This window comes from Nicotiana sylvestris, chromosome 7 (genome assembly GCF_000393655.2).
Source record: "Nicotiana sylvestris chromosome 7, ASM39365v2, whole genome shotgun sequence".
Classification (NCBI taxonomy): Eukaryota; Viridiplantae; Streptophyta; class Magnoliopsida; order Solanales; family Solanaceae; genus Nicotiana; species Nicotiana sylvestris.
The window spans coordinates 164128283-164142527 of NC_091063.1; the positions used below are offsets into that span (position 1 = coordinate 164128283).

General features: G+C 32.4%; 3 protein-coding genes across 3 annotated transcripts; all 3 read right to left on the reverse strand.

The window, feature by feature from the left end:
* Positions 1-796: 796 nt before the first annotated feature.
* LOC138874071 (uncharacterized) lies at positions 797-1938 on the reverse strand. Its single transcript, XM_070152575.1, has 2 exons — positions 1732-1938; positions 797-1237 (listed from the first exon to the last, which is right to left on the reverse strand). Exons 1-2 carry the CDS (start codon positions 1936-1938, stop codon positions 797-799), a joined length of 648 nt encoding a protein of 215 aa, XP_070008676.1.
* Positions 1939-1969: 31 nt separating this feature from the next.
* On the reverse strand, positions 1970-4013 carry LOC104223126 (uncharacterized). Its single transcript, XM_009774492.2, has 3 exons — positions 3418-4013; positions 2434-2984; positions 1970-2343 (listed from the first exon to the last, which is right to left on the reverse strand). Exons 1-3 carry the CDS (start codon positions 4011-4013, stop codon positions 1970-1972), a joined length of 1521 nt encoding a protein of 506 aa, XP_009772794.2.
* A 5048-nt stretch (positions 4014-9061) lies between these two features.
* Positions 9062-13858, reverse strand: LOC104223125 (probable pectate lyase 12). The gene is made up of 4 exons (XM_009774491.2): positions 13469-13858; positions 11337-12249; positions 10354-10556; positions 9062-9460 (listed from the first exon to the last, which is right to left on the reverse strand). Exons 1-4 carry the CDS (start codon positions 13600-13602, stop codon positions 9235-9237), a joined length of 1476 nt encoding a protein of 491 aa, XP_009772793.1. The 5' UTR covers positions 13603-13858; the 3' UTR covers positions 9062-9234.
* Between the last annotated feature and the right edge of the window lie 387 nt (positions 13859-14245).

The window sequence follows — 14245 nt, forward strand, 5'->3', positions numbered from 1 at the left end:
GTAGATAGTATTTAGTTTGAAAAACTTATCACTTTATTAACAGTGTTCGTGTATGACAATTGCAACTTTTCAATCATTGTTTCAATGGTTTGTTCATAAGTATTCATGCTTATTGTTCAATTTGGATACATATTTATCTTACAGGATTCAAGTATGTGTTAATACTAAGCAACTTTGCTTGAACATGTTTTAGTTAATGAACATGTTAATGTCAAAGTTAGAAACTTTATGTATGCTGATGGTAGGTTATATAAAAGAATTCAGATGTATTTTTTCCTAGATTCAGTTGTATTTAACTGTCAAATTCAGTTGTATTCAGTTGTATTCAGCAGCATCCATTTAGATGTATCTTTCAAGTTCAGATAACACATATTAAAGAACACAATTTCAGATGTATTAAACAGGTTGTACGTAATCAGTTGTATTCAGATGTACTCAGTTGTATTCAGCTTATTTTATTCAGCAGTATTTAGTTGAATTTAAGTGTATTATTCAGCTGTATTCAGTTGTATTTTGGTGTATTCATTTACATTCACTGCTACTCAACTATATTATTCATAAAAATACTTCAGCTGTATCCAGTTGTATTTTTTAGTATTCATCTATACTCAGTTATACTCAACTGTATAGTGCATATGTATTTATCTGTATAAAAATACTTCAACTATATGTATTCAGAAACTATTCACGAAAGTCATTTCAGAATATATTACTTGACAATGAGAATTTATTACTTGACAATGTTATCATAAGTATTGACAAATCGTTGAAGCACCAATACATGTCAGAGTGTTAACTATTTATTACGTGGAGCATTTCTACACGTTCCATTGTTATGTCCTCCCTGCCCACATATGCTACATGAATGTTGATTTTTCAGCTGCAGCAATTCACTTAAAGTTTTATCGCGCTTCTTCTTTGGCCTTCCAGGAGGTCTTTTCCATTTAGGTGGTAGTACAACCTCCTCTGCAACATGTTCTGGTATATTCCAGTCATTTCTGCTTGGTAGCGGGTACATTAGCAAATCGTATGTCATTACAATTGTATTTGATTTGTAATAGTTAGAGCAATATTCTTCTGGCATTAGAAACTTGCTCTTCAATACAACCCAAGCATGTGGGCATGGCAATTCATCAACTTGGAACCTCCCACAAACACATTTTCTCTCTAACATGCAGACTGTGTAATTCCTCCCACCATCATTAACCGTATGTAAGTATTCAGTTGATGGTACCACCTACATTTAAAAATAGAAATATAAGTTTTGAGCACATATATCTGAATTACCAAATGTATAATGCTGAATTAATAAGTTACATACAACTGAAAATTTTGCATATAGATGAATACATCAAATATTTAGACCAGCAGAATATCAACTGTAATTAGTGCAGAACTTATCAGAATTCTGTTGTACTTTAGGCAACAGGATGCTAACAAAAGCATTAGAATCATATGTATTGACAATATATATTAAAATTACATATAATACAGCTTTGTTAGTTATATTCTGATGTATTCCAATAGTTTTTACAGCATGTTTTTAGTTATATTCAGTTGTATTCATATCAGATCTACGGAAAAATATATCTTTTATGAGTTTGAATATAGTTGTATTCATATGTATTAATGGTAGTTGTACTTAAAAAATCATTGTATTCAGTTGTATTCATGCCATTAATTCAGTAACAATTAAGCTATATACAACAATGACATTAAAATATAACTTACAGTCATACGTGTAGACATTGCCTCATTCAAAGTCAGCATCTCCTGGTATTTTTTTCCAAGCGTCGTGTATGTCTGTGTAGCTTCTTTACGTTTACTACAATTCCAACGTCCAAACATCTTCCTAACTTCTTCGAGGAAGTCATATATTGGCAATTCCCTTGCTGAAACTAGTGCGGCATTGATTGACTCAGCAATATTTGACGGCATTGTCCATCCCGTGTTAACAGGTGCATACAACCTAGTCCACTTTTCGTAACCAGCTAAACTCTAAGTATTCTTTCACCCTAATATCTACCTTCTCCACCTTCTCCATCAGACTGTCAAATTCAGCTTGTGTACATGCTTTTGCCATCGAGAAGTATATCTCGCTCAACTTGGCATGGCTCTTTTTGAATTTCTTATATACGTTGTTCCATAGATGCCATATACAAGCAAAATACGGTACATTTGGATACACTCTCGATACAGATTTAATGATACTCTCATTTCTATCTGAAACAATGCACATGTTTTCCCTTTCACAGTATGCTATCTTGAATTGCTCAAAGAACCACGTCCAAGCAACATCGTTCTCTGAATCAATAACACCATATGTTAGTGGCAATATATGACCTGTAAATAAAATTGAATATAATTATTTTTAAAATATGTATTTCAATATTTAAAAATATTAACAGATTGTATTATAATTCAGATGCTCACCTGCACCATCCAACGTGCTTGCCAAAACGAATGTCTCGTTGTAGTAAGATTTTTGGTGACTTCCATCCACAACAACAATGGGTCTACAATGATCAAACCCCCTTATAAAGGCATACAAGGATATATACACGTACATGAATTCATTTTTTGGCGATTTTACCATTCTTATGTGGGAACCTGGATATGTCATATCCATTGTATATAAGTATCCTGGTAATTTTTTGTATGAATCAGCCGGTTCACCTCTCAGAAAGTTCATTGCCTTTTTTTTAGCCCTCCACGCCAACATGTAGCTAACATATACACCTAAATCTGATTTCACATCATCAATAATATCCCTTGGAGTGTATTTCCTCTTATGGTTTGTAAGCTTAGGCCTTATCATACCACCTATAAGGCTGTTACTAGCCTGCCTCTGCTCATACACCTTGTCCTTCAGCGGACATGTATGGTTATCATTGAATTCTCTCACTTTGAATTGTTCTGATTTGTTAATGCTTGAAGCCTTAAACCTCCATTCACAATCTTCTGAAATACATAATAATGCATAGCTGCAAAGAATTAATTATTTTACATTTGATTATCATAAGTGTTTACAAAAAATGCAGCTCATATACAGCCAAATACAATATGACATAGATACATCCTGACATCTATATATATAAATTTTTATACTACTGAATTCCATTATAGTTATATGTGTTTGAATACAATGAATACAACTGAATACACTTGTTTGTATATGCATACACTTAATACCACAGTAGACATAATAAGAAAATAATTAGAGCCACTGTTGTGTATTTATACCAGTAAAATACATATGAATACATGTATTTAAGTGCCCTAAACAAACATATGTTTACTTCATCTGTGATCATCTAGAGGAAATACACAAATACGCATAAATACAACGACGTTAAACTTACAGCTCGAACCAATAATCGAAAATACAACGGAAAAAAAATTTAAATACATGCAAACCTGATAGCATTAGACCTATCAACCCGGAATTGAAACCTTTGAGCTATAGCATAATTCTCCATCACCTCTTTCAATGTATCCTTATCCTTATAAACTTGTCCAGCCACAACCTCTTTTTGATTAGTTTTTGAAATTATCAAATCCTTGTGGAGTTCGAACACTCTAATCGCTTCTCCTGAATTGACAAAATCTATGGTCAGTGTATCATCTGTATCGAAATCGTACATTTGAATTCCTTCGTCTATTTGCACAATGTCGCCTTGATTTAAACTACCTCCGGATATAAGATCTTTTTCGATAGTTGTTATGCATAAAGGATACATCCCAAATTCTCTGTTCTCTTTTTTCAATTCTACATACACTGTGTAACTCATATCATTGTGTATTTCTATTGGCGTGAAAATTCCTTCTACTTTGTATTGTATTTTAATGGTCTTTGAGCTCAAATCCATACCCAGTTGATTAAAAATTGAAGCAACCAGATCATTAAAGGAGACATACTCCTTTATCAGTATTCCCTTAATTGAAAAATCGATATAATTGCCCTCATCGTTCCACTTGCCAGAATGACGCAACAAAACTGTTAAACTTGCCATATGTATAGAGGATGAATGCCTTATTGTGTATATAATTTGTATCAATCGAAAAAAAAGGAAAAGAGAATAGAAGAAGTTCGATTAGATGTTGCTCTGTTTTTTCGTTGTATTCACGTTTCTGAGATGTTGTCTTTGAGCAGAATACAGATTAATGTGTACTAGTTTTAGTTCGTTGAGTTAATTTAGGAGAATATCATGTGATTTGATTTCCTTCCGTTTTTAACCAGTTTAACCTTTCAGATTTTGCACAGATACGTTACTGTATTTCACGTTAATGCCGCTTAAATACAGTTAAATACATATCAGACTTAGCTGGAATTCCCGTTTTTACGCCAATTTTTTGTTGTATTAATGAATACAACATCTTAAATACATGAAATACATTGTATAAAAACATAAAATGTATCTATAACACGTAATATAGCAAAGAGTATCTATAAATGGCTAATTAGACCTAAAAGATGGTTCTTTATGAAAAATTCTCATTAATATTCATAGTGGGGTTTATATAGACCGCACGATTTAGGGTTAGGCCTAATGGGCCGACTAATTAATTAGCACTCCTATCAATGTAGATAAATTTTCATAAAGCACTATCTTTTAGTAGTAATTAGTCATCTATAGATACCATTTGCTATATTACGGAATATAGATACCTTTTTGTGGTTATAAAATGTATTTGATGTATTTAAGCTATTGTATTCATGAACACAGTAGCAAAAATAGGCGTGAATCAGGGAAGTCCAGCTAATCAGTTGTTGTATTCGAGAGTATTCGACTGTATTCATGGAGTGAAACATGGGATTACAGCTGGATAGATTATTGTATTCGACTGTATTCACGCCGTGAAATAGGGGATTACACTGTTTTTAAAACGGAAAGTGAATCAATTAACATAATAGACTCCTAATATAACTCAACAAACACAATTATAACACACAAATTTTGTATTTTTCAGTTATAAAAAAGATTCTCAACCACAAAATACAATGAAATAGATAGAATACAGAGGGATACATTGAAATACAATGAGAAAAAAAGACACTGAATACAATGAAACATATGGAATACAACGAGATACATTGTATTACAATGAAAAAAAAGATAGTGAATACAATGAAATACATAGAAATACAGCGAGATACATTGAAATGCTCTTAAAAAAAAGGTAACAGAATCTTCAAATTGCTCAACCCCAAATTTCAAACGACCTATTTTAGTCGACAATTTTCCGACGACCCATCAGATTCCGACCATGATTCCATAAGCAATTTGAATGTATCTCGATGTATTTGAAGATTTTATACACTCTGTTTGACTTTGATAAGGACATCGCTGTATTTGCTGAAACTACCACCACAAACGAAGGTCCCAAAAGAATCCAAAACATAGAAAAAGTCTAAATCTATTATTCTTGTCTTGATTCAAGAATCCAACCAAAACCAAAGATGTAACCCACCAAAACTCTCAAAGGCCAATCACACCACAGGCTTCAAATTTCTAAAACCACTAAATTGCAATAAAATCTTAGGAAACTTGCGGTGAATAGCAGGATAAGCCCCATATACTGTGACTATCAAAATCAAAGCTTAAAGAAGAGAGATTTTAGGATTAGAAACTTTAGACAAAGAGGCTTCTGAACTGGTTTCTCTCAACCGGGTGCGGGGAGCCGGAGCAATTTCTGAAGTGGGCTTTGCACAAATCCGGTGGAAGGAGGAGGAGATCGAAAATTTTAATGGGATGGGGGAAGAGAATGGGATATATCAAAGTAGAGAGAGAAAGAAAATAGTGTAACTGATTAGCGTATGTAGTGGCTTAGGACTAGAGGTAACCAAAATTAAATATTTTGCTATAAAATCTATAGAATATAATTTTTTTTAAATGATATTTATTTAAAATAAATAAGGTGTTAACCTTTGCTATAGGAGGTAAAAGTTTCATGAAGGTACTAGGCCTAAAAGGGATTTTTTTTTTTTGGGGAGGGGGGGGATCAGAAATAGCCATATTTACAACTGGTAATTGAAAAATAGCCGTAGTTTTAAAAGTAATCGAAATTTAGCCACTTTTTCATATAAAAATAATATCAGAACAAAAATAATCTTAAAAATCCGGAAACATTCTGGTATAATATGTTGGAGTTCAAAATTTTTACATATGAGATTCCAGAATAATGTGCTGGAATTTCATAATATGTTGGAGCTCCAACATAATATGCTGGAAGTTTATATATAGGACTTCCATAATACCGCATATTATGCTGGAACTTTCCGTGTGCTGGAATTCCAATATAATATGCTGGAAGTTTATACGCAAGAGCTCTATAATCAAGCATATTATACTGGAACTTTCCGTATTTTAACAAAATAGTGGCTATTTTTCAATTACCAGCCCGAAAACTGGCCGTGCTATTTTCGCTATTTTTTCCAACACTTTTTAAAGTGATTGAATGCAAGAAAGTACATACAAGTACTACAAATTACAATATATTTATGTTGTATCTAAAGAAATTTCTATTCAACTCTCTAGGGGGTAAGTGTCATATAATGAACATATGGAGTACTAGCTAGTTTGCTATTACTACTACCGCAGAGTGTTACGTGAACCCTTTTTCTATCTTTTGTGTTGTTTCCTTGTTACTTAATTTTATTATTATTTTGGTCTTTAGCAAGGAAGTGTAGATAATTCTCATTTTCTTAACTTTGAAAACCTTGAATCTTTATTAGGAATTTAAACATGATAATTATGATCGATGGCGTACGTAGAAATTTTTGTAAGCAGTATCAATTAATATTTGAGATAAGATGCCTACGTCCCTGAGAATAATGATCATGATGAATCTTTAGTGTCTTAAAGTTATTAATTTGGGTTTTTTTCTAATTTATCGAGAATAAAATTTGTTCTTCTGATGTTCATACAATACTTAAACAACTTCTCTTAATAAATTCGTTATTAAAAAACTCATACAATATTTAAAAAAATAATGTGTCAGTAAGTGCAGTATTTACTTCCTCTTCCCATGCAAGTAGATTTTCAACATTTATGTAGGCTACATAAAATAAAATGAAAGGGAACTTGGAGCAACGGTAAATTGTCTTCGAGTGATCTATAGGTTAAGGGTTCGAGCCGTAAAAGTAGTCACTGATACTTGTATTAAGGTAGCTCCGTCAACATCACAATCCTTGAGGTCCAGTCTTTTCCCGAATCCTCTGTGAATACAAAATATTTTATGCACCATGCTGCTAGACAAACAATTGGATGAAGTCTTTGGTCATAGACGAATTAGATGTTAATGGAATATGACCAACTAGAGAGAAGAACTTTATCTATTTTAAGTTCATTTTGTCTCATACTAAGCACTTTTTAAATAATATATCACATATTTGAGCATATATAAAGATGATCTCGAGCTTTCATGGAAAAACAAAACGGAATCACAAACTAGCTGCTCAAATGATTATTAAAATGAAAATGGAGATGGATATCCATATCTTGTGACACGACAAGGTTATGGAAAGTGTTAAAATTCATATTAAGCAACATTTAATAAATGCAACTGTGCAATACTTGTCTGGATAAAGAATTATATTCCATTGTATATGTTCAAAAAAATTCTTTCATTTCCTTAACAAACTCTCTTTTGGGGTAGCAATTAGTATAACCTAAGTTGACACCATCATTTTCATGACTTGGTTCGAGTTAGACCCAGTTTAAGACTAAAATTAAATGAATAAATTATCGATCTTATTCATATCCGGTAATTTTCTTCTCTTTTGGATTTTTTAGAATTAACCTATATAGCCGCCCATTAAATTGCTTGAACTGAAAATAGCATGCGAATGTAAAATATATGTAAATCCTATATAATACATATATATGAAAAAAGTATGTATAATGTAGGGGTGTCATTGGATATTTGAAAACCGACTAAACCGACCGAACCGTACTGCAGCGAATCGATTTTTAAGTTTCTTTTTAAGAAACCATAGATTTTTATATAAATCTATAACCACACCGATAATTAGGGAACCGAAAAAATACCGAACCGTACCGAATAAATTTTACATGTAAAAAATATATTTATTTAGTAAGTTAAAAATAATAATGCATTAAATTTTCTTTGAACCTTTGAATTATGAAAACTATTACAAGCCAACAAGTAATTAAACTCAAAATACTAATTCCTAAAACCTATTATGCTATTTCTACTTAAACTAAGTTATTTCAAGTATTTTTATTAGCAAGACACAACGTATTCTAGCGATTATGAGTAGCAAACTACAATATATTAAATATGTTTCCTTTCATATAATTTAGATTTATCTTTTTGAATATTTAATCTTCTATAGACTTTATTCTTGAGTCCCAGCTTGATATATCTTTCAACTCGTGTGATTAATATTTTCTTTGCATTTGTTTGATTTCTTTTACATTGTTGTAGAATAATTGATGGATCTATACTTTAGCCATCTTTTTTTTTAATTCATCACCCTTTAAACAGTAAAAATGTCTAGAAGTTTTGATAAATCCTATAAAAGAACATATGTTATTGCAATTCTACTGGTGAATTTTATAAGATATTAAAAGAATACCGAAAATTAACCGAACCATACCGATACCGAAGAGAAACCGACATGATGGGACGGTTTCGAAAAGTCTAATTTTGGTTATACATAATAGAATAATCGAAAAATTGATATAGTACAAATTTTATAAAATAACCGGCCGAACCAAACCATTAACACCCCTAGTATAATGTATGTATGTCTATAAAAAAGTAAACAATAAACATACTCAGGCTATTTATGTAAAAGATCTTTTCTTTTTCCTCCTTTGGGCCCAAAAGGCCTTTATCCTAAGCAACATCGAGAGTTGACACTTGCCAAATATATTGAAAAAATAACACTATATAACCAAAAAAAACACTAATAATCAAAAAAATATTTTATATATATATTATAGAAAAATATATATAGAAATTTTATATATATTTTCGGTTATAGGATATAAATAATTCTGGCCACAACCTAAAAGTGATCTTTGCCCAAATATATTCGGCGAGGGAATGCTGTAAATTTCCTTGATTAAAATGGTTCAGGGCGACAATTCTGCCACCACAAAAAAGTACTTGACACAACTTGAACACCACTTTTTAAATAGTTGTGAGAAAAAAGAAAAGGACCATTTGTTTTCCTTTTTCTTTTCCCTTACTCAAATATTTAGACTACAAAAGCATGGTTGTTACTTTGACATGAATGAACAAGAAGGCTAACAATGCCATAAGACAAGTAAATAGCAAAGAGTTAGTGTAAATTGTAGAGCTCCCAGACTCTTCATCACCATCATAGTCGTCTGGGTCGCCGGAAATCGCCACCAAATCTTCTCCGCCACCGTCCACCGCGCCATCGGTGTCATTGGTTGCAGCAGTCCATTTACCACTGTTGCTTCCCCTGCTCATTGTCATTCAGTTTTTCTATTAGTGTATAACTCACAACATACTCAATTCAAAGTCAAGAATCATGCCCGTGTTATCAATTTGAGCTTATTTAGCTAAATTATAACAACAACAATAAATCTAGAGTCACATCTAGGGCAGTGCAGTGCACAAAGCATCCGCATTTTCGCAGGGTTTTGGGATGAGCCGGATGTTGACAATCCACTCTAATACAAGTATTAATAGTTGTTTCCACGACAGTGACCTATAGGCCAACACTGAGATAAGTTTACTGTTGCTGCAAGACTTCTTTTTTTGATTTCATTAGTAATCTATGGCCTCATTTGTCCATAAATTTTTTTCCCTTTTTCTTAAAAAATCAAAAATGTGTTTGTAGTTTTGCAATTTTTTAAAAAAATTCAAAAATGAGTTTTTCAAAAATCAAAAAAGTAATTTTGAACACTTTTTCAAAATTTTGAGAAAAACTTTTTCTCCACTCACAAGCGGCAACATTTTTTTAAGTGAAATGCAATCTCAAATAATATTTTTCAGCTTAACTCTAAATACTAAAATAATTTTTTTCAAAAATTATAAATTTTTATGTTCAAACGCCTACAGTGTCTACTAAATTAGAAGTAAATACAATATCATCCTTTAAGCAAAGAGCAAAGCTATTCTTGAAAAATCAGGTTGAGACACATTTTCTTAAGACATAATTCTTGTGTTTCTAAGAAAGTAAGTAGCCCAAATAATTACTAGTTATTAATTACCATAGACAAAGTCTAAGAGGGGCTAATTAAAGTATTGATTACTCTACTAAAATAAAGGACAAAAGGAGGGGAAAAATGAAGAGAGAGAAAAAGAAAAAGTGTAGGGGGGGAAAGTGAAAAAGAAGGAAAGTAAAAGGACCTGTGAATAAGAACACCAGCATTCATTGTAATTTGGTCAAGAAAATCAGCAGATTTGGGCTCCACACTATAAGCTTTTTCATATTTAACTTCAACTCCTTCACCTGAGGCCACAAAGTATGCTCCATTTGCCATTATATCCCCTTCACTTCTCCAATTCCAATTCCTCCATTTTTCTTCTCCTGTCTCCACTCTTTTTGTTACCTATGTCCCACCAAAAACATCTTAAATGAGCATCCAATGCAACTTGACCTCTAAATTAGTAAATATTATAAACAAATGACATATAAATAATTAATTATCTTAGTTAAAAGAGTAGATGTTCTTTATCCTACGTCGCATCGAGATAATACGAATAAGGGTTGCAGCAAAGGAATAAGTAATTATTCATCCTTACGCAAAAGTCTCGATTTTGAGACTTGGATATGCAATCACCCCCAATGTCTGGATTTTTGAGCATGAATCCAAATTCGAACTTTATGGATTGAAATTCGAAATTTTATAGCTAACAAATTTAATTTGCTAGGCTCAAAATTATTTTTGTACTTACTAATAGGCCGTCTAGCCGTATTCTTTTTTACCAAAAGTGTTTTTTCTAAAGTCAAGATGTTTGGCCAATATTATAGAAAAAGAAGCTGAAAATAGTTTTTTTCCTACAAGCACTTTTCTGGAAAAAATATTTTTGAGAAAAATATAATTAGAAGTAGTTTTTATAAGATTAACTAAATATTAATTTTAGAAGCACGACGAAACAAGCTGTTAGTGAATTTTTTTGACAAAAATACAAAATTTGAGCCAAAACTAGTGAATTCAAATGAACCTGCAAATTATACATCGGATCCCTCCCGGGACGAGTATGATATTTTCTTTTTGCTGTTTCGTGTAATATTTTTTATAATTATGGTAAAAAATTTGGATATAAAAAAAATTAGACTACAGAGTTTTTCAATTTTAAAGGGAAAAGAATAGAAAAAGAGCACTTACCTCTTTAGCAAAAGGGTTGAAAGGTGCAATATAACGATTTCCTTGACTGTTGATAGTAGGATTACCACTTCCTCCAATTGCATACATTTCCCATCTTGTGAAATCATTATTCACAACATGAATATAACCTCTTCTACACCTTGGCATTCTCTGAATTAATTTCTTCCCAAAATGATTAAAAGAAATTGTCACTTGCATTCCTGAATCTGGCAAATAATCATCACTATGACCTAATAACATTACCTCATTATGATGTGAAAAATGATTATTTGATATTGTAATACCAGTGGACCCCATTACTACATCAATTAAACCATCTTTACAATTTGATAATGAACAATGGTCAATCCAAATATCTCTTGATCCAAATATAGAAATTCCATCTCCATCTGATTTTGTTCTCCAACCAAAATGTGTAGGACTAGATCTTATATTAGTTTCACCAGATTCATAACAATGATGTATATGAATATTATGAATAATAACATTTGAGATATATTGTAACGTTACGCACCCTCCACCTGTAATATGAACGTTAACTCCACGACCATCTAGGGTTTTATACGAGTTGAAAATGAGTTCTTGTGAGAGTTTGATTTCCATGCTGGCTGCAAAGACTATCCATAATGGTTCTTCTTGAATGACGCCGTATCGGAGAGTGCCAGGTGGCGGGTTAACCGGGTCGGGGTCCGAGGACGAGGTGACAACATAGTAACGACCACCTTTCCCACCTAGGGCGTATTGGCCAAAACCTATGGCACAATCGGCTAGTCTTTGGCGATTTAGTTGCCAATTATGGTCACATCTCCAACAATCATCGATAGGGTTGCCTGTTTGGCAAGATTGATCACTCGAGGAGTAGGACAACATTTTTCTTCTTGATTGGAGTAGTGAGAGTGATACATTCACTTTTCTGCAATACATTAATGAAAAAAGTTTAATTTCTAGCCACAAATAGTGTTAATGTTACAACATGTTACTCTTTTTCCTAATTTATGTAAGTCAATTTGACTAGTCATTAAGTTTAAGAAAAGATGAATTTTGAAATTATGGCTTAAAACAAGACATAGGCATTTATGTAGCTATAAACCGTCTCATTAAGGATGAAATAAGAAGATTAAAGTTAAATTATTTCTAAATACAGAAAGAGGTCATTTTTTTAGCAGCGGGCTAATGGAACGTAGACATGCTATAATATTTTAAAATATATTAATAATGTAAAAATATTATAAATTCTAATGAAAAGAGATTGAATAAATAATATAGGGTTGGACGACATTAAAGCTATATGGACAATACTGTAAAAATGCAGAAATTGTTTCCCACTCTATGCTTGTACTAAACATGGTAAAAGATCCTATAGGTCACACAACAGTTGCAAAACAAAAAAAGAGAGAGAGAGAGGCAAATGGATTCTATTGTTAAAAGGAAATCCACAAATTAAAGCTATCAGAGGGCCTACAACTAGATACTCAGACAAGAAAAAAGCAGAAAAAGAGAAAATAAGAAACCAATAAATACACATATTTACCTAAATCAACTCATCAAGTACTCTTAAAAAATTAATTAAAGCTCACAAAGCCAATAAGAATCAGGAAGTGCCAAAACTCTCTGCCCTCTTAAAAATAAAATGAAAATAAGATTTTACAAAAAGAAGGAAAAGCAATGTAAAAGAGAAACTCAATTTCTAAAGAGAAATCAAACTCCATTTAATCAAAGAAAAAATAGCTCATTATTTTAAAGAGGTGAGCCAATAATAAAGTTATTTTCGTGTGACCTATAATTTACGGGTTCAAATTATGGAATCAGCTATTGATACTTGTATTAGACATTACAACCACTTGGGGTGCGGCCCTTTTCTGGACCCTACATATACGTGGGATACTTCGTGCATCAGACTGCTTTTTTTTTTCTTAAATGTAAGAGGGAATTTTTTTTTGTAATACCATATTCTTGATAAAAGTGAAAAAGAATAAAATGTGGTACTATTAACAAAAGTTCAAGAATGGGGGAGTCCTACATTGTGGAATTAATGTGGAAAACAGAACAAACAAAAAATACAAGAGCAAGTAGAGCAAAAGAGAAAGACATAAAAAAAGGAGTTGAAGCTTAAAAAATGGTAAATATAATACCTATTAACTTCAAGAGCAACAGCTTCAGGATCAGGATGCTGACCAGGAAGAGTAAGATTCATAAACATACCCAAACCAAACTGAAAAAATGAAGTGAAAATCAAGAAAATCACAATGCAGCTTTTCTGTAGCATTTTTTCTACAATATATAACTCTAGTTTGGTTGTTTTAGTGGTTTGGGGTCAGTGAGTTAGCTGCATTGTGGAGAAATATGAAGTTTGTGTTAGTGAAAAAATGGAGTGTGTGTGTGTGTGTGTAAACTGTGTACTGTGGGAGAAGATAACAAAGGGTCTTGGGCTGTCTATTTCTACTCAGAGTAGTAGAGATGGTATTCTATTCTACTTTATGACATGATTTATAGTCATTGTTAAGAGAATCTCTCACCTGGATTCACCCATGCTTTATTAGTGAAAAAGCAATAGAGTATATTGAATTTTGAAGGTTTTCTTTCTTTTCACCCCACTCCCTCTCCCCCCTCCACCTATTTACAACAACAACAACAACAAAGTATAATCTCACTTAGTGGGGTCTGGGGAGGGTAGTGTGTACGCAGACCTTACCCCTACCCTAGGGTAGAGAGACTGTTTCCAAATAGACCTCTGGCATCCTTCCCTCCAAGAACTTCTCACCTTGCTCTTGGGGAGACTCGAATTCAACTCACAAACAACTAAATTCAAGAACAACATAGTAGAGCGTATGCTGAATTGTTGACCTTGTCCCCGGGTAAAGAGTCGGTTTCCGAAAGACCCTCGGTTTAAGAACGATAAAAATATACAA